The sequence below is a fragment of the Saccopteryx bilineata genome, chromosome 1, assembly GCF_036850765.1.
Source record: "Saccopteryx bilineata isolate mSacBil1 chromosome 1, mSacBil1_pri_phased_curated, whole genome shotgun sequence".
Classification (NCBI taxonomy): domain Eukaryota; kingdom Metazoa; phylum Chordata; class Mammalia; order Chiroptera; family Emballonuridae; genus Saccopteryx; species Saccopteryx bilineata.
In genome coordinates this window covers 96,080,135-96,097,214 of record NC_089490.1, presented here as the reverse complement: position 1 = coordinate 96,097,214, position 17,080 = coordinate 96,080,135, and the positions used below count along the sequence as shown (strand labels likewise).

Genomic DNA, 17,080 nt, shown 5'->3' with positions numbered 1-17,080 from the left:
CTAAGCCTGCCCCTACTCACCCTGGTGGCAGGAGGAAGAATAACATGAGGACCCAGGACTTATAATCACTACCAATCAAGGAGGGCTTCCTCAAGGAGGGAGCAGAGCAGATAGAGGGCTTGTCAAGGGGGCATAAGAAGCAGGAAGAAAAAGGGCCTCCTCAGCATACCAAACCCCAGGACCAGCTCGAGTTCAAATCCTGGTTCTGTCTCACTTTCTTACAGCATGACCTTGATAGTTACTAACCTGTCTCCATTTCTCAGTAGCAAAGCAGGAGTAAAAAATGATATCTGCCTCATCAAGTTGTGAAGATTAACGGAGATAATGTATGTAAAGCACTTAGCCCAGTGCACGGCATACAGCAAATGCTCAATAATCCAGGATCTTAATGAAAGTATCCCCACCCTAGGTCACCCTGCGAAAGCTGAAGGAAGAGGAATATGTCCGACAGAAGAGGGAGCTCCTGGCCCTCTACAGGGACGGGGACCAGGAGTCTCTGGGCACCGGGCCCTCCACGCCTTCACCAGAGGGCTCTCAGAGCAGCGTGGAGGGGAGGTAAGAGCCTCAGGGACTATAGGCTCTTTCACAGTAAGGGGACTGCAGACAGGGAAGGAGAGAAGAGGAACCCCCAAAATGGTATGCCACCCCCTAGAAAACGGTATGACTGCACTTGGGGGGATTAGGACTAGATTAAGGAACCCAGGCTACAGGTTAGAGAACAGGTTGACACCAGCTGTGCAAAAGGCCTCCTGGAAGAGCCTAGAAGGCTAGACAGGCTGGGATTGGCACAGACTGAAAAAAAGACACAAGAGACTTAAACTCCCTGAGAGAAGCAGGCTCCCCAAGCTAGGGATGGAGAGTGAAGGCCAGCAGGGATTTGCAGAATGTGGAAGCTGCAGACATCAGCTTAGCCCAAATCCTGAGCTGAGAGGTTCATCCTGAATTAACACAGCTGTTCAGTAGCATGGTTAAGGGGGAAAATCCATCACTGGGGGTAATCTCAGGGGATCTCAGGAACCTCGCAGAAAATACCCGAGTGCTTACTTGATGCAAGGACCTAGACTAAGTGCTGTGGCTAAAACGTCTTAGAGGAGCTTACAGCCTAACCAGAGAGATGATAAAAACAGTCAGTGCAGTGTAAAGAATATACCAAATTAAGTTTGGAGGGGCCACTCTGAATGGAGTGATCAAGGATACTACCTGGACTTGAACCTGACCCCCTTAGCATCTGACTCTGAACTTTCATTAATTTATAGGACTCCTGAGGTCTCCACTGTCATCCCCCAGCTGGTGGTGACAGAAGACACAGATGAAGACACTCCCTCAGTACCAGATGACATCTCAGACTCGGGCTACAGCACTCTGATCCCTGACTCCCCCAAGGGGTCCCATTCCTCACTGAGTCGTCTACGCCCGTGGGCCTTTCGGCGGCACCTCGGCCTCACTGCCTCTGCCCTGGACCTCCGGGATGTTACTTTGCGCCCCAAGCCTACTGACCCCCAAGCTCCCCAACGCCGAAGCACCCCTGAACTGCCAGGAGAAACTATCCGAAGAGGAGGCAGTCTTCCCAGGGGAGAACCACCACCCTGGTCTGAGGAAGAAGACAGAACCTCGGTGGGAGGGAAGATGGTCGTAGAAACCTTGCATAGGGCCCGACTACGAGGGCAGCTCTCACACTCCCTGACCCACGCTGACTCTGCTGGGGAAAGCTCCTGGGCGTCCTCAGAGGATGAGGAAGAAGAGGGACCCCACGTCCAAGGACCCCACCCTACCCCCTCACCCCGCCCCCTCAAGCCTGAGGACATGCTCAGAGAGATCCGGGAGGACCTGGCCAGCCAAAGGATCGAGGGCATCCCCAAGTCTGGGAACAGCAGGCCTCAGAAGCTGACTCGGGCCCAGTTGCACAAGATGCGTGGGCACCACATCATACTAGACACCCCCACGTCCGCATCGTAAGTGCTGAAGGGAAGGTGGCCTGGGAGGGAGCAGAGGGGAAGGCCAGTCCGGAGCGGGAGGGGGTATCAGAGTGGGAGGTTGGTGGGGAAAGGGTCAGTAGAGGGCCGTACTGGAGCAAGGGCCATGGCACGGAAGGGCCCCTAGCCTCACTCTTTGCCCCACGTCTGCCTTCACCTAACACCTCCTTTCTTTTCAGAGAGGTATGAGGAACCCTCAGGAACTTTGGCATCACTCCCTGAGGACGTCTGTCCCCAAGAGTGCTGGTCACCACCCCCACCCCTGGCCTCCACATCAAGGTCCACACTCCCCATGAAGAAGCCTGGCCCAGGATTCCCTGTGCTTCCTGCTCTAAGAACTCTGGGGATCAAGAGCGGCACATTTGTGTACCACAGACACCTGAGCCCCCACATAAAGTTGTGCATAAACACAGCTGCCCCATCAGCGCCGGATGAAGGTGGGAAGAACCCGAGAGGGGAGAGTAGCCGAGACCACCGGCGGCTTCTCCGGCCGCTGGCATAATGGTGGTGGGTTCCTGGCCTGAGCTCAGGACTTCTCAGCATCCCACCCCTCAGGATCCAGGCCTCTGACCCAGGCTACCACCCCACCCCACTCAGAAAGACCACTCCGCCCAGCATCAGAGCTTTGATTCTCAGTTTTAGTGTATTTACACAAGTCGACAGCTCCAGCTGGAGGCCCCATGATTCTGTGCTTGTCCCTACCTTGGGACAGTCAGCTTACTCTGCTTGAATGGGCAGGGAACACAGGGGCGCCCAGTTTCTAGTAGTATAACATGATTGATACAAAGATTGCTTATCTACTGTTAAAAAGGCTCAGGAAACAACCAGGGGCCCCTAAAGGGCCTTGCTGGGTCCTCCAGGCCAGAAACAGGCAATGAGGCATGGCACCCCTTAACCCCACAACCACCCACTGGGCTCCTGGCATACTCCGCCTCTCTCACAACCACACACACACATCTATCTCTATATACACTCTCTCTCTCTCTCTCTCTGACACACACACACACACACACACACACACACACAGCGCTGACCCTCCCGCAGTGCTCAGACAGCTGAGAAAAGCTATGTACACTGAGGGAGTAGCACCAAGTAACTGGCTGCCAGCTTATGCCTGTCCGTCCAAGACCCTTCCTCTCCAGAAAAAAGGGGGTCCAGGGGCCTCTTGCAAAGTCCTTGGTGGGGGGGCCTGGGCAGGAAGCAGCTGTCCTCAGGGCAGGCCCCTCCAAGCGGGTGTGGCCTCATCTGGGAACCTGGGGTGGCAGTGATAGGGAGGAAGGGCCACTCAGAGCGTTCTCGATGTCCTCCAGGCAGCCAACCAAGTCCATGTCGCGGAGCACCTGGCCCAGCAGCTCCAGCGTGGCCTCTCGCCGGGGTGTGCGCTGCCGCCAGGCTGCCAGCATGCTGTAGTGAGCCTCACGCAGGCAGCGTCCGTTCTGCAGCTCCAGCCGCTCGATCTCGTGCTCGCTCAGCCCCAGCCTCCGCACAAACTCCTTCCAGCGCGATGGGGGCACGCTGTTCACCACAGCATAGAGCATGGCGGGGTCTGCCCAGGGAAGCGAGAGGTGAGCCTGGCGCTGTGGCTCCCAGGCCCACCCTGGCCGGCTCCCTGCTCACACATGCGTCCTCTAGGAGCCCCCACCAACACACCAACACCCCAGCCTGCACCCCTAGCCAGGACTCCTGGCCGGGCGCTCACCATCTGGGCCTGGGCGCTGTGTATAAGCACTGCCTTCCCACTTCGAAAGAACGGTGGGGATGGGGGTGGACTCCGGAGCTGCTGTGAGGAGTGGGCCAGCCCCCTGGTGGGAGGGGCTCATCTCTCTGTGGGGTGGTGCAGTTCTGAAGTTGGACCAGTCAGTAGGGCTGAAGGTGGGACTTGAGGTGGAGTTGGAGATGGGACTGAAGCCTGTATTGGGGCTGAAGGCTGGGGCTGAAGCCCTGTGCTCAGGGTCCCCCTGAAAGAGAGGAGGTACAGCATTAGTAGCAGAGGGAGAAAAACAGCCTAGCCCTCTTTATTCTGGATGGGGTGGGACTGGAGGGAGGAAGGGCACCCCAAGGGTTAAGGGTGACAATACCCTGATTTGGTTGTTACAAGATTAAAATGGACAGTCAAGGAAGAGTGGGGGTAGGTCTCTGGTTTCATCTTACCTCTTTTTCAGGTGTCGATTTCCCAAAAACTGAGAAAAAAGAAACAAAATGTCACAAATTTCACTTCCTCCCTCAACCCTGGAGCCCATACTAGGGCTGGCCCTGGGGAACTTGTGGTGACATGCTTCAGGGCCTCTGTGGTCCCAGGGACGAGAGAACTACTGATGCAGTGTGACCGCCATCCAGGGCCGTCTCCTGCCAAGGGAGCCTTCGGCAGCAAGCGAAGGGGATGCTCATTTCCCTCCACGATGGTGCATCTCCACCCAGTTCCCTCCCATATCCTCACGGGCACCCTTTCCCCTCTCAGAGGCCTTACTCACGAATGGATAAGAGCTTGGGCTTCCACCGTTTGAAGCGGCATAGTAAAACTATGAAGAGGATGGATACAAGACAGAGGCCAAAAATGATCACCAGGGGCAACAGCACTGTGGTACCTGGTGACAAAGCAGATTGTGATCAAAGGAGAGGGCTGCAGGAGGTATCAGGGCCAGATGGCTCAGTGCAAGGTCAATATTAGGAGAGGGCAGGTGAGCATGGGCACCATGTTATTTCTGCTCACCTGAGTCCTGAGGGCTTGTAACATTGTCAATTTGGGGTAGGCACAACTTCATGCATTCCATGTTTTTCCTACAGCTAAAAAAAGAGGTAGCACAGGTGAGTAAGGGCCCTACCAAAAGAGAAACACAGGTTAAAGAAAAAGGAGGGGTCCTGGCTGGTTTGCTCAGTGGACTAGAGCATTGGTCCAGCGTATGGACTTCCTAGGTTCAATTCCCAGTCAGGGCACACAGGAGAAGCAACCATCTGCTTCTCTCCCCCTCCCTGTCCCCCTTCTCTCCCACTTCTCCTCCCATAGCCAGTGGCTCAATTGGCTCAACTGGCTTGATTGGCTCATTGGTTCAACTGGTTTGAGCATTTGCCAGGGCACTGAGGAAAGCTCCCATGGTCTGAGCCCCTCAGCCTCAGGTGCTAAAAATAGCTTGATTGATTCGAGCATGGGCCCCAGATGGGGATTGCCAGATGGATCCTGGTCCTGTTCCTGGCACACGCAGGAGTCTATCTCACTATCTCCCCAAGTCTCACTTAAAAAAAAAAAAAGAGAGAGAGAGAAACACACTGTTGGAAGTTCTTTGCTTTACAAATATTTTAGCTATCTCTTGGTATAAAATGGAAATTAAAACTATTTTGGAAATTGATGCAAAGGAATGAAACATAAATTAATCAAAGAATCATTTAATTTATAACTGGAATTGATCTTGAAGAGGCTGTGTAGGAAAAGTTAAAAGTAGTCAGGGTCGCCCTGGCCGGTTGGCTCAGCGGTAGAGCGTCGGCCTAGCGTGTGGAGGACCCGGGTTCGATTCCCGGCCAGGGCACATAGGAGAAGCGCCCATTTGCTTCTCCACCCCTCCGCCGCGCTTTCCTCTCTGTCTCTCTCTTCCCCTCCCGCAGCCGAGGCTCCATTGGAGCAAAAGATGGCCCGGGCGCTGGGGATGGCTCTGTGGCCTCTGCCTCAGGCACTAGAGTGGCTCTGGTCGCAATATGGCGACGCCCAGGATGGGCAGAGCATCGCCCCTGGTGGGCGTGCCGGGTGGATCCCGGTCGGGCGCATGTGGGAGTCTGTCTGACTGTCTCTCCCTGTTTCAGCTTCAGAAAAATGAAAAAAAAAAAAAAAGTAGTCAGGGTCAAAAAAGAAAGTCAAATTCAGGGTTTAAATTCCAGCCAAATCATTGGCTAGCTGTGTGATTCCAAGCAAGTCATTTAACCTGTATGCCCTGTATGAATGTATGCCTCAGTTTCCTCATCAGGAAAACAGGGGTCCAACCCACCTGTTGGAATTGAGAATTGAATGAGAGAATTCTGCCTGACAAACAGTAAGTGCTTAACAAATGGTAGCAGTCATTGTGTTATTTTATCACTGCTCTGCTGATGAGAATCCTGTGGCAAAGAGAGATTAAAGAGCTTTTTCTCAAGGTGGCGCTGCTATCGACAATACCTGACTTTGAGAGAGGGGTCAAACATGCATGTGAAAAAATTTAAATACATATTACTGAGGGGTACCAGAAAGCGCTCTAGAACAGTGTTTTTCAACCTCCAGTCTGGTGCCAGTATGTGAAAGAGTTAACCACCCTTATATTGTATGATTATAGACCTAATGATCTATATGCATAAGTTGAATTCACTTATGCTCAGGGTGATTTCTGCCTTAGCAGTCCCCAAAATAACCTATTTTCACTGGTTCGCAAGTGTAAAAAGGTTGAAAACGACTGTTCAAGAATAAGCACATCTTCCCATGTTGGGAGCTGTCAGCAGGCAGCGTGAAGTGACAAGAACCACATGGGATGGGTGTAATAGCTCTTTCAAGGAGAAGAGACAAAAAACATAGTGGAAAAAAGAAAACAGTTTCTTGTCAGACACTTTGTAGTTATTTTTTGTGGTTCTTACAACTTCACCAAGTAGATGCCATTATCCTTACTTTACAGGTAAGAAAACTAAGGCTCAGAGACATTAAGTCATTTGCCCAAAGTTACACAGCCAATAAGTGGCTAGGCTGAGATTTAAATCCAGGTCAGTTCAACTTTAGAGTGTCCTCAGAATTTCTTCTTTGCAAGCAAGTATTCAAGAACAGCCTCTGTGGAGCCAGGAGTGAGGAGGTCTTGTCAAAGACCTGGGGAGGAAACACCATATTGCATCAACCCTAAGATGCCATCAATAATAAGAGGCCCCATTATTTGCATAACACATGTATTCACAAAGAGCTGGCAATTAAACCATGATACATCTTCGATTGTTGTAAGAGTCAGTCTGATTTCAGAGAGGTGAAAGTGTGTGTCCTAGAGTCAATAGTAGACCCTGTCACCTAAGAACCTCAAAGTCAAAAAGAAGGAAGAATCTGAATGTCTAAATTAGAAGAATTACTAGTCCCTGGTATATGAGCCTCTACCCCCAAAGACTTCTTAAGATTTGACGAACAAGTTGGGGGAAAGGAGGGCTATCTGGTGTCCTGACATCCAGTGTCTCCCACTTCAACAGCCAGCAGGAGCCACAGCTCCCTGAGGTACCTCCCTTGTTTTGCTGGTGGCTCTCACCACAGCCACCCTATCCCACCCCATGCCCCCTGACCTGAACTGGCCCAGTGCCCAGCAGCTGGCAGATACTCACTTAGCACAAGGCACACACTTGTCATCTTTTAGAAAGAAATTTGCATGGCAGGTGCACACGGTGTTCTGTATCTCACTGCCTGTGGGGAGAGGGGCAGCACAGCTACAGGAGGACCACCCGGAGGGAGAGCCAGGAGGGGCTACAATAGATGGGCAGAGTGGAGGTGTTCCCCCAGACTTTGGGAGTGGAGAGGAGGGAAAGCGCTGCTTCTCAGGGCAGGGGTGCAGAAAGATGGAGACCCTCCCCCTGGAACAGTGAGGACGGGACTTGGGTCAGGAGGGCCGTGCTCACAGGGGATCTGCACCTCGCCATTGGGGCAGAGGCTGCAGTTTATGCACTGGAAAAGATTGCTGCTCCCATGGTTCTTCCGGTACTGGTTCTTCTTGCAGCCACACACAGTGTCCCGGTCCACTGCGCAAGAAGAAATCTCCACCTGGCCCAATTCTGGTGAGGGGAAGAGATGGGGTATGAGCCTCTCTCTCTGTAGCACATGCTCACAGCCACGCTCTCTATCGCATGTGCACACGCGGTCCTGCCCACACCCAGCAGCACAGATGTGCACACCCTCCCAGGTGCACAGGCACGCACACCCCTCTCAGCACTCATGGAGCCCATCCTATTTAGAGCCTTTGCCCTCTTCTGAGGCTCACCTTCTCGGCATTTGGAGCAGATGTGGCAGTCTCTGGAGTGGTTCTCAAAGGCATTATAGGTGCCGTTTTCACACTCTTTGCAGTTTGTGTCCAGCCCTGGGCCAGAACAGTGCTCGACTAGGTAGGTCCCTGTGACGGGGGTGTCTGGGTTAGGCTGCAGCCAAGAGCTACAGGAAGGAGCCCCCGGCTAGAGAGACCAGCCGGGGCCACCTCACCAAAGTCTTTAGGAGAGGAAAGGAGGAAGAAAAGCCCAGCCCAAGAGAAGCAACTAAGTCAGGAGACTTGGGGACAGAGACCCCAAGTTCTAGGACATCAGGGGGAAAAAACAAAGAAAATAACAGGGCCCCAGAACTGAGGAGATTCACTACCACATTCTCCTACCTTTATGGCACTTTGTACAGCAAGTAGAATTATTATCAGGGTGGATGTATTTTCCATGGGGACATAGGCTGTCTCTCTTGTCTTTGTCCTGGAAGTGAAGGGCCAGCCCAGTAACCCTTGATGGATAGATTTCCATCAACAGAGCCAGGAGCACCTGGGGAAGAATCAGTAGAGGAGACCCCATCAGGATTTAAGCTTGGACAGTTAACACCATGCAATCTAGTACTTAATTGTTCTCTAGTTGTCCTGTGTACTAATGTCTTGTGTCTCTTCAATTCAAGTTTGGGAGACCCCAGGCCCAGCTGAATTTTATCCTTATTTCCCCATAGCAGCTAGTGGTGTTGGGTAGAGAAGATACTCAATGCATGTTTTTTGTTTGTTTGTTTTTATTGGTCAGTCACCTCAATTCTGCCCATTTCTTCCCAACAAGCAGTCCCAAAGATTGAGGTGGTGTTTCTCCATCTGAGCACTACATTCCCACAAAGTGAACGTTCACAGAGGTAAACAGCTGGGATCTGCTCACTTCCCTATGTTATGTTATACCAGTAAAGTTTCTTTATAAAATCAGATTGGCCTGACTAGGTGGTGTTACAGTGGATAGAGCGTTGGACTGGGATGCAGAGAACCCAGGTTTGAAACCCTGAGATCGCCGGCTTGAGCCCAAAGGTCCCTGGCTTGAATCTAAGGTTGCTGGCTTGAGCAAGGGGTTACTCACTCTGCTGTAGCCTCCCCCCGCCACCCCTGTCAAGGCACAAATGAGAAACAATCAATGAGCAATTAGGTGCCGCAATGAAGAATTGATGCTCTCATCTCTCTCCCTTCCTGTCTGTCTGTCCCTATCTATCTCTCTCTCTGTGTCAGTCACACACACACACACACACACACACAATCAGATTGGAGTGATGTCCCTGTGGGCACTGTTCCTGGGCAGTGCGCAGAAGCAAAAAGAAGAGTTTATCATTTGTATCAAAATCTCACTTAGGACCCCACCCTCAGCTCCCATGCTGTATCCCCATTCACCACTAAATCTGTGCAAATACTCCAGGTCAGCCAGGACAAATGGGAAGAGGAGTAAAAGAAAAAGTTGGTGGTCGGGGATGGGGTAGGTGGGTGGTAAAGTTTTGGTGGGGACAGGAGTAGGCAAAAGCATGTAGGTGACATGCAACTAGAGCTGGCCAGAGGCTGGTGATCCAGTTCAAGTGACCATCAAGTCAAGAGCTAAGGGTATGCCTGGGAGTCCTGAGGCTCTTGGCCCACAGAGGCATTCTGGAAAGCGTGTTTTACAGACTCAGGCCAAGCCCACAGAAGCTGAATCACTTGCCCATTTCTGGCTTAGTGCCTGAATGGTAAAGCCAGGGGTGAGCACTGAGCTCCAACCCAGACTTTGCTCTTTGTTCAGTCTCTTGTGGGCTTTCCCTAGGCCTCAATTTTTTTTCCTCTGCTGTAAGAGCCACTTTATGTAAAGATAAGAGGATATTTTCAAAGTACGTTAAAGAATGGGGAGCACCAGACCAATCAGACCACAGACATCTCAGCCCAGAATAGGAGGGCCCAGCAGCCTGCATTCTGCATCATAACAAGCAGGTAGGCCGCTCACAGACTGAGTCACCCATTGGGAGAAGCTGCAGAAACCCCGGCCGCAGGCACACTCAGAAACACAGCAGCAAACTCCAGCGGCCCCCAACTCAGAGGGCAGCAGTCTTTCCTGGCCCACTCCGGCACCGTGCCATCTCCCCTAAGAACAGGACAGGGGCTTCCAGGGCAACAGGAAGAGTGTACGGTGGTTAATGGGAAGAACTTCCCGATCTTGAAAGAAGAGCTTTCCCCGAAGAAGGGCTCACAGCACCTAAGGTCATGGGCATTTGGCATTCCATCCAGGGACGCTGGGAGCAAAGCCAACGGGCAGAGACAGAGTCAGGAAGCACTGGGGGGCTCTAGTTCCAGGACAGCGTTGAAGGGGAGCTTTTCACGGATCTCTAGCCAGTGAGGAATGAACTTCCCAGGAGGGCGGGCAGGAGGGAGGTTTTCTCAGGCAAAGTGTCCCCTCCCTCTACAGCACTTTGGGGGTTAAGGCAGATCCGGGAAAGGGAAATCTTTTCCCAGAAGCTCCGCCCAGTGACTCAGGCCAGAGGGAGGGAGAGGATCTGGGGGAGGGAAGAGGGAACCAGCAGCTTCCCCAGCTCCTCAGGGGTCATGATTCAGCATAAAGACTAAGGAACCAGCCAGCAGTTCTTCCCATCTGATCCCTTTGTCCCGTCCCCGTGGGCTAGTCTCTCCCTCCAATCCCTACATAGAGCCCCCTTCCCTCCCCTCCTTCCCAAAAGAGCCAGGCAATGGACCCCTGTCCCACTGGGCCCCCATAATTCGGGAAATGGCTCCCTCTCCAATTCCATTCCAAAGGGAAGTCTCCCGGGCAACCCCTGGCTTCCTCCCATCAAGTCACTACCCGCCCCTCTCTGAGGGCCACTCAATTCCTTCCTGCCCCTCAGCGTCCTTCCTTTAAACTAGGCCCCATTAGGGCTTCTCCTCCCTGTTCCACCAGCCCCCTCCCTACAGATAAACCCCATCCCCAGGTTCTCCCCCAGCCCGACACTCCGCAGCTCTAGAGGGAAGCCAGCCAAGACTGCCCTTCACCCACTAGGGTTCACTGCATTCCCACAGCCTGGCTGGTTCTGGCCAGTTAGGTTGAGTCTGGGACTCTCTCTGGGATCCCAGACCATCTTTAGGAAATAAGGCTATTTCTGTCACCTCAGTCCCTCCCCCAAACCCACTGGAAGCAAAGGAAAAGCTCCAGAGCCCTGAACACCCACTTCCAGGAGTGAGGGAGCAAACAAGAAGGGATGTGAGACAATCAGCACTATGGCCCAGGTCCCCCACGGCTCCCAGCAGCGGTGCCATTTGTTAGCTCTGGTTGGCTCCAGTGAGCACCATCCTTAGCAGCTACATCTTACAGCAAAACAGCAGAAACAGTAAGCTCAGAGCACCCAGACCCCAGCCTGAGTGCCTGTTACCTGGAGCAAGGGAAGGGCAGGAAGCTAGGGGTGCCTGTGGAGAGACAGTGGAGGGGGTGGCCCTGCACCCCTCCAACTCCCCCACAACTTCCGCCTGTGTAGGCTTTAAAGTGTGACTTCCTGTGCTGGGGCTGCAAGTGTGGGATGGAAAGCGACCCTGTGGTCTACTCCAACCCAGTCACCTCACTAGACTTAGCTGCTCCCTTGCCCTGTATGGCACAAATTCTTTCCCCATAAGAATTTGTTCGTTAGGCCCTGCCCGGTTGGCTCAGTGGATGTAGCATCGGCCCAGCATACGGACATCCAGGTTTGATTCCCTGCCGGGGCACACAAGAGAAGTGACCATCTGCTTCTTTCCCCCTCTCTCTTTCTTCCCCTCTCTCAGATTGGTCAGAGCGTTGGTCCTGGGTGCTGAGGATAGCTTGGTTGATTGAGCATCAGCCCCAGACAGGGGTTGCTGGGTTGATCCTGGTCAGGGCACATGCAGGAATCTCTTTGTCTCCCCTCCTCACTTAAAAAAAAATGTCTGGCCTGACCAGGCAGTGGTGCAGTGGATAGAGCGTCGGACTGGAATGTGGAGGACCCAGGTTCAAGACCCCCGAGGTTGCCAGCTTGAGCACGGGCTCACCTGGTTTGAGCAAAGTTCACCAGCTTGGACCCAAAGTTGCTGGCTCGAGCAAGGGGTTACTCGGTCTGCTGAAGGCCCACGGTCAAGGCACATATAAGAAAGCAATCAGTGAACAACTAAGGTGTCGCAACGAAGAATTGATGATTGATGCTTCTCATCTCTCTTCATTCCTGTCTGTCCCTAACTGTCTTTCTCTGTGACTCTCTCTGTCACCAAAAAAAAAAAAAATGTCTGTTAAATTAAAATGTGTTTGTTCATTTAATGTCAAAATCTTTGAGGAGCTCATGATAGCTTCTCCAAAGGCCCAGTTCCAATCCCACCTCCCTGCCCTGAGGCCCTCCATTAATAAAGCTTCTTCTACCCAAGCTCATTAGATGCCCAGCCATCCCCCTGTGAACTTTAATAATGTCAATTAACTATATGTATTCTTGGCTCTTATCATAATATAATTATCTTGGATGAGTAGAATTGATCTCCCCAACAGACCACAAACTCTTTCTAAGAGATCAGAAAGACTATCTTGGGAAGAGATAATAGCCTATCTTCCTCAATCCAGAACTGGGGAAGCAAAATAACCGGTTGATCTAATGACTGATCTGTCTTTCACTGCAGATAAAGCCAGTGATTTCTGAAGAGGCAAGCAGAGAGTCCATGCTCATCCCACCACACCCCACACCCCGCAGGAACATATTTATCTCCAGGGGAGAGTTCTCAAAGTACCCCGCTCCACCCCCCACACATGCACACCCTCACTGGAGATTGTGATGTGTTCCTTTCCTCTCCCTTTGATAGTCACTGGTGAGTAAAAGCAGCACCTATGAAGGGTACAAAGGCCGATAAGAGTTTGAGAACCTCTACTCTGGCCTGTTAAGACATGTATTTCACTTGGCTATTCTCCGGACCCTTAACATGACCCAAATTAAATTCATCAATGTCCGGGCCTGGAGAAATCTCATATCACCAACTTCTCAGCACCAATGCTGAGACCTCTGCCACCTGTCTCTGCTCAGGGCCCTCCTTAACCCCTGCTGCCATCCAGTCTGTCATACTTCTTGCCAGTACTTCCTCTGTGATCTCCCAGGCCTCTCCACATCCATGGCTACCTCACACCTGGATTATTGCAACCATCTTCCAGCCAACTGCCCGGCCCCTTTCCTGTTCCAACCCATCCCACAGACTTCCTCATCTACATTCATGCTTCAACTTGTGCTCAATGTGTAAGGAATCTTCCTCTCCAGGAAGATTTCCACAGATCACTGTTATCTTGAATGAGTCCTTGCAGTGGTATCTCACTGCTAGCCTGAATACAGGACTGAGTGCAATGGGCCCCCAGAGAACCCTTTCTGAATGAATGAACAAATGAATGAACGAACGAATGAATGAATGAATGAATGAATTCTTGTACCTGGACCAGAGTTTAAGATTCTCTCTTCATCTCCTCCTATACTCCCTCCAATTTCCTCATTCCTATTTCTTGTTTCCTAGTATGGTCCTTCCCCTCCAGCCAAGGTTTTCAGCTTCCTGCTGTCACCACCCCTAACCCAAAAACCCCTCTCTCCCTTCCTCTAATTTTCCTCAGCCAGTCTCCCTTCTTTTTAGCCACATTGCCAGTGAGTGATATCAAATCTGATAGCATAGTTGGTTAGAAGGTCTTCCTGATACACCAAGGTTGCAGGTTCAATTCCCAGTCAGGGCAGATACAAGAAAAATCAATACAATTTTTTAAAAAAGAAAAGATCTCAGCTCCAAATCTGTTTTTCTATGCAGCTTTCCTTCCTTCATCTCATCTGACCAATATCTTGTTCCTTTATTCATTCAACTAATAGTTAAGAAGCAATCAATCTATGCATAAGGTCCCTGCTGGTTGCCAGGAAGCCAGAGATGAAATATACCACTCACGCCTGAGCAGTGGTGGCACAGTGGATAGAACAGTGACCTGGGGTGCTGAGGTCTCAAGCTCAAAACCTCAGGTTGCTGGCTTAAGCATGGGTTCATCCAGCCCGAGCACAGGCTCACCAGCTTGAGTGTGGGGTTGTGGGCTTTGGGATCATCGACATGAGCCCAAGGTCCCTGGCTTGGCTTGAGCTCCCCAGTCAAAGCATGTATGAGAAGCAATCAATGAACAGCTAAAGTGAAGCAACTCGAAGTTGGTGCTTCTCATCTCCCTTACTCTCTGGGAGGAAGGAAGGAGGAAGGAAGGAAGGAAGGAAGGAAGGAAGGAAGGAAGGAAGGAAGGAAGGAAGGAAGGAAGGAAGGAAGGAAGGAAGGAAGGAAGGAAGGAAAATAAAAGAAAAAAAAAGAGAAAAGAAAAAAAAAAAGCACCCCTCATGCTCTCATGAGTTCTGCATGGATCCCAGACAGTCCACTGTAGACTGCAATCTGTGCAGGGTGTGCTCCAGGAGCATGGACACCCGAATTGAGATCTGCTAAGCAAGAAAAGGCAGCTGAACGAAGCTTCTTCCCCTCCCCAGCTCTGCTTCTCATCATTGTTCTAGGATACCACATCACAGTGCTTTGTGAAGATTTTCCTCCAGACTGTTCTGAAGTCAGTTTTTGCTGCAAGCTGTCTTGGCTCCTAGACTGTAAGCTCTTTGAGAGTAGCAAAGTTCTGTTTGCTTAGTCTCCTGTATTCTTTCCCACTACCTACCACACATGCGCGCGCGCGCACACACACACACACACACACACACACACACACACACACACACACTGTGTGCTCTGAATTGCCCACTGAATGGTGAGCACCTGGAAAGCTCCTGGACAGCCTTGCCCAGACCTTGCACACTTTCTGTTTCTCCTCTAGCTCCAATCTGAGCTTGTGTTCCTTAACTGTCAGACTCACACCTGAGCTGGATCAGCCCCTGCCCCTAGGTATCTTCCTTCATATGTTTGGGCTACTGTGCCCTATTTTTCAAACACAGTAGCCTCCAAGTAATTATTACTAATACTACTAACACTAACAATATAAAAGCTAACATTTAGCTCTGACCAGATAGCTCGGTTGATTAAAGCGTTGTCCTGATATGCAAAGGTCGTCAGTTTGATCCCAGTCAGGGCACATACAGGAACAGATCAATATTTCTCCCTCTCTCTCTCTAAAAATCATTAAATAAAAAAAAATTTTAATTTAAAAAAACAAATGCTAACATTTATTGAGTGCTTTCTATTTGCTATATTCTGTTCCTCTACCCGAACGTAGACTCTGAGGGCAGTGATTTTGTACACTGCTGTAATCCCAGCACCTAAAAGTGTCTGGCACAAAGCAGGCACTCAATAACTGAAATACTTAATGTATATCAATCTACTTAATCTTCAAAACAACTTTACGAGGTAGTGACTACTATGCTCGTTTTAGAGATAAAGAAAGGAGGGGTTGCATAACCTGCTCAAGTTCAGGCAACCAGTATGTAAGGGAGCCAGAACTGAATCCAGGTATGTACTTCCAACGAGAGAAGTTAGAGGGCAAGGCAGCTGGAGGGGGGGCCGGGGGAGGCCTGGGAGGACAGCCTTGACAGAAGGGAAGAGACAGGCTGTGGAGACAGGAGGTGGGAGAGCCAGAAGGTTAGTGAGACCAGGATAGAGAGAGGTGGTATGGGGAACTAAGGTCTAGGAATATGGAGAAGAGAGGGAAAGGAAGGAAAAGTAGAGAAAGGGTTTCAAAAAGGGAACTCTGAGAAGTCCGAGGAGACTTCTGGGAGACTGACAGCAAAGAAGGAATGAAAATATAACACCCTGAGGAAGAGGAGGGTGGGCCAGGACTCAGAAGAAGAAAATGGCCAACACAGGCCGGGGAATCCACCCAGTTGGGGGCAAGGGGGCTCAGAGCAACTGCACAAGGTGACTCCAGGACACAGAGAGTGATCATGGATACCTCAACATAAGGCTGAGGAAAACAGAAAGGGACATTTTCCAGTGACGAAAACAAGTTTCTTCTAACTTCCCCAAACTGACTATAGAAGAAGAAACCAAGGAATTGTTGTCTACGGCTGTGGGGAAGGGCTGGAGGCAGGCAGAGGGCCTGTGTCTAGGTGGAGGTGGTGTTAGCCACCTAGAAGGTCGGTCCAACAGAGGCCACCTGCCTAGAAACTGAGGCACAGAGGCAGAAGTGGAAAAATACCCCCATTAACAATAGACTTACAAATACAAATATGGCATCTCAAAAAAAAAAAAAAAGAATGCCCCAAGTGTACGGCCCGGGCCTAAGGAAAGCACTGATGATCTCCCCACTGGGCTGCCCTGCCCCATCCCTTTTCACATTCCACTCCCAAATAGTTACCACCATATGGCCCTGAACTTACCCCACAACCCACCATCTCTCCCAGACTCAGTTTCCCCATTTCACTATCCAGCTCCTGCCCTACAACAGTTTGCTCAGCCACGGCCCACTGGCGGCCTCCCCTCTCCACAACCCAATGAGCGAGCTCCTGAGCCAGCTGGCTGACCAGAGGGACAAAATTCTGAATCATCTGGAATCTGAGAGGACTGACCTTCCTCCCAATCCTTTCCTTTCCTACCAAATTGCCAACACCTGCCCTACATTTTCTGACACCCCCAAGACCCAGCAAACCTCCTTGGCTGTCAGGGGCCAGAGCTCCCTTTTACCTCCCACCTTTCAAACTTCCCCCTTGCCCTTGATTGCAGGCAAGCAAATGAATAGGAAAAGCTGGGCTTCTGGCAGAGTTTGAGGCCAGGCCCGGCCCTCTTCTGGCCAGGGCCCATTCCAGGCCGCGGCGGCACCCCACGCCCATCAGCCCACTCTGCCCTTCGTCCTTGGTCTCACCAGTGGCAGCAGCAGGCCAGGCACGGTGGGGAGGCCCATGTCCGGCCAGCTGTGGCCTCTCACTCCCCCATCAGGGCTCAGACAGTGGCGGCAGTGGTGGAGGCAGCAGCGGAGTGGCAGCAACACGGGGGTGAGCCAGTGGGGAGGTCCCAAGTAGAGCCCAGACCTTGGGTCAGGGAGTTAAAGGGTTGAGACTGGAATGAAGATCATGCCCTGGTTCCAGGGGTCTCAAACCCCCGAAGGCCAGAACCGAAGCCTAAGTCCGGAGAACTCGGAGAAAAGAAAAGCACATAGGCAGCGGGTGAGGAGGGGAGAGAGGCTGAAGGGTGTTGCAACAGCGAGACAGGAAG

At 51.5% G+C, this 17,080-nt stretch overlaps 2 protein-coding genes across 4 annotated transcripts in view; one reads left to right on the top strand and one right to left on the bottom strand.

Moving 5' to 3' along the window:
• Positions 1-2,999, top strand: part of PLEKHG6 (pleckstrin homology and RhoGEF domain containing G6) — a 17,551-nt gene extending 14,552 nt beyond the window's left edge. For both annotated transcript variants that reach the window (XM_066261524.1, XM_066261534.1), the window contains exons 14-16: positions 410-555; positions 1,257-1,952; positions 2,153-2,999. In XM_066261524.1, coding sequence (XP_066117621.1) covers positions 410-555; positions 1,257-1,952; positions 2,153-2,162 — 852 coding nt within the window. In that variant the 3' untranslated portion in view covers positions 2,163-2,999. The remainder of the gene's footprint in view (positions 1-409; positions 556-1,256; positions 1,953-2,152) is intronic.
• On the bottom strand, positions 2,598-17,080 carry TNFRSF1A (TNF receptor superfamily member 1A). 2 transcript variants are annotated; one of them, XM_066261575.1, is made up of 10 exons: positions 16,731-17,080; positions 8,312-8,465; positions 7,931-8,059; positions 7,572-7,724; positions 7,281-7,359; positions 4,684-4,757; positions 4,445-4,558; positions 4,125-4,153; positions 3,673-3,931; positions 2,598-3,519 (listed from the first exon to the last, which is right to left on the bottom strand). In XM_066261575.1, the coding sequence occupies exons 1-10, from the start codon at positions 16,767-16,769 to the stop codon at positions 3,215-3,217; spliced, it is 1,335 nt and encodes a 444-aa protein (XP_066117672.1). In that variant the 5' UTR covers positions 16,770-17,080; the 3' UTR covers positions 2,598-3,214. The 2 variants fall into 2 exon arrangements, with proteins under 2 accessions (XP_066117672.1, XP_066117663.1); XM_066261566.1 differs by lacking the exon at positions 16,731-17,080 and adding an exon at positions 11,951-12,058.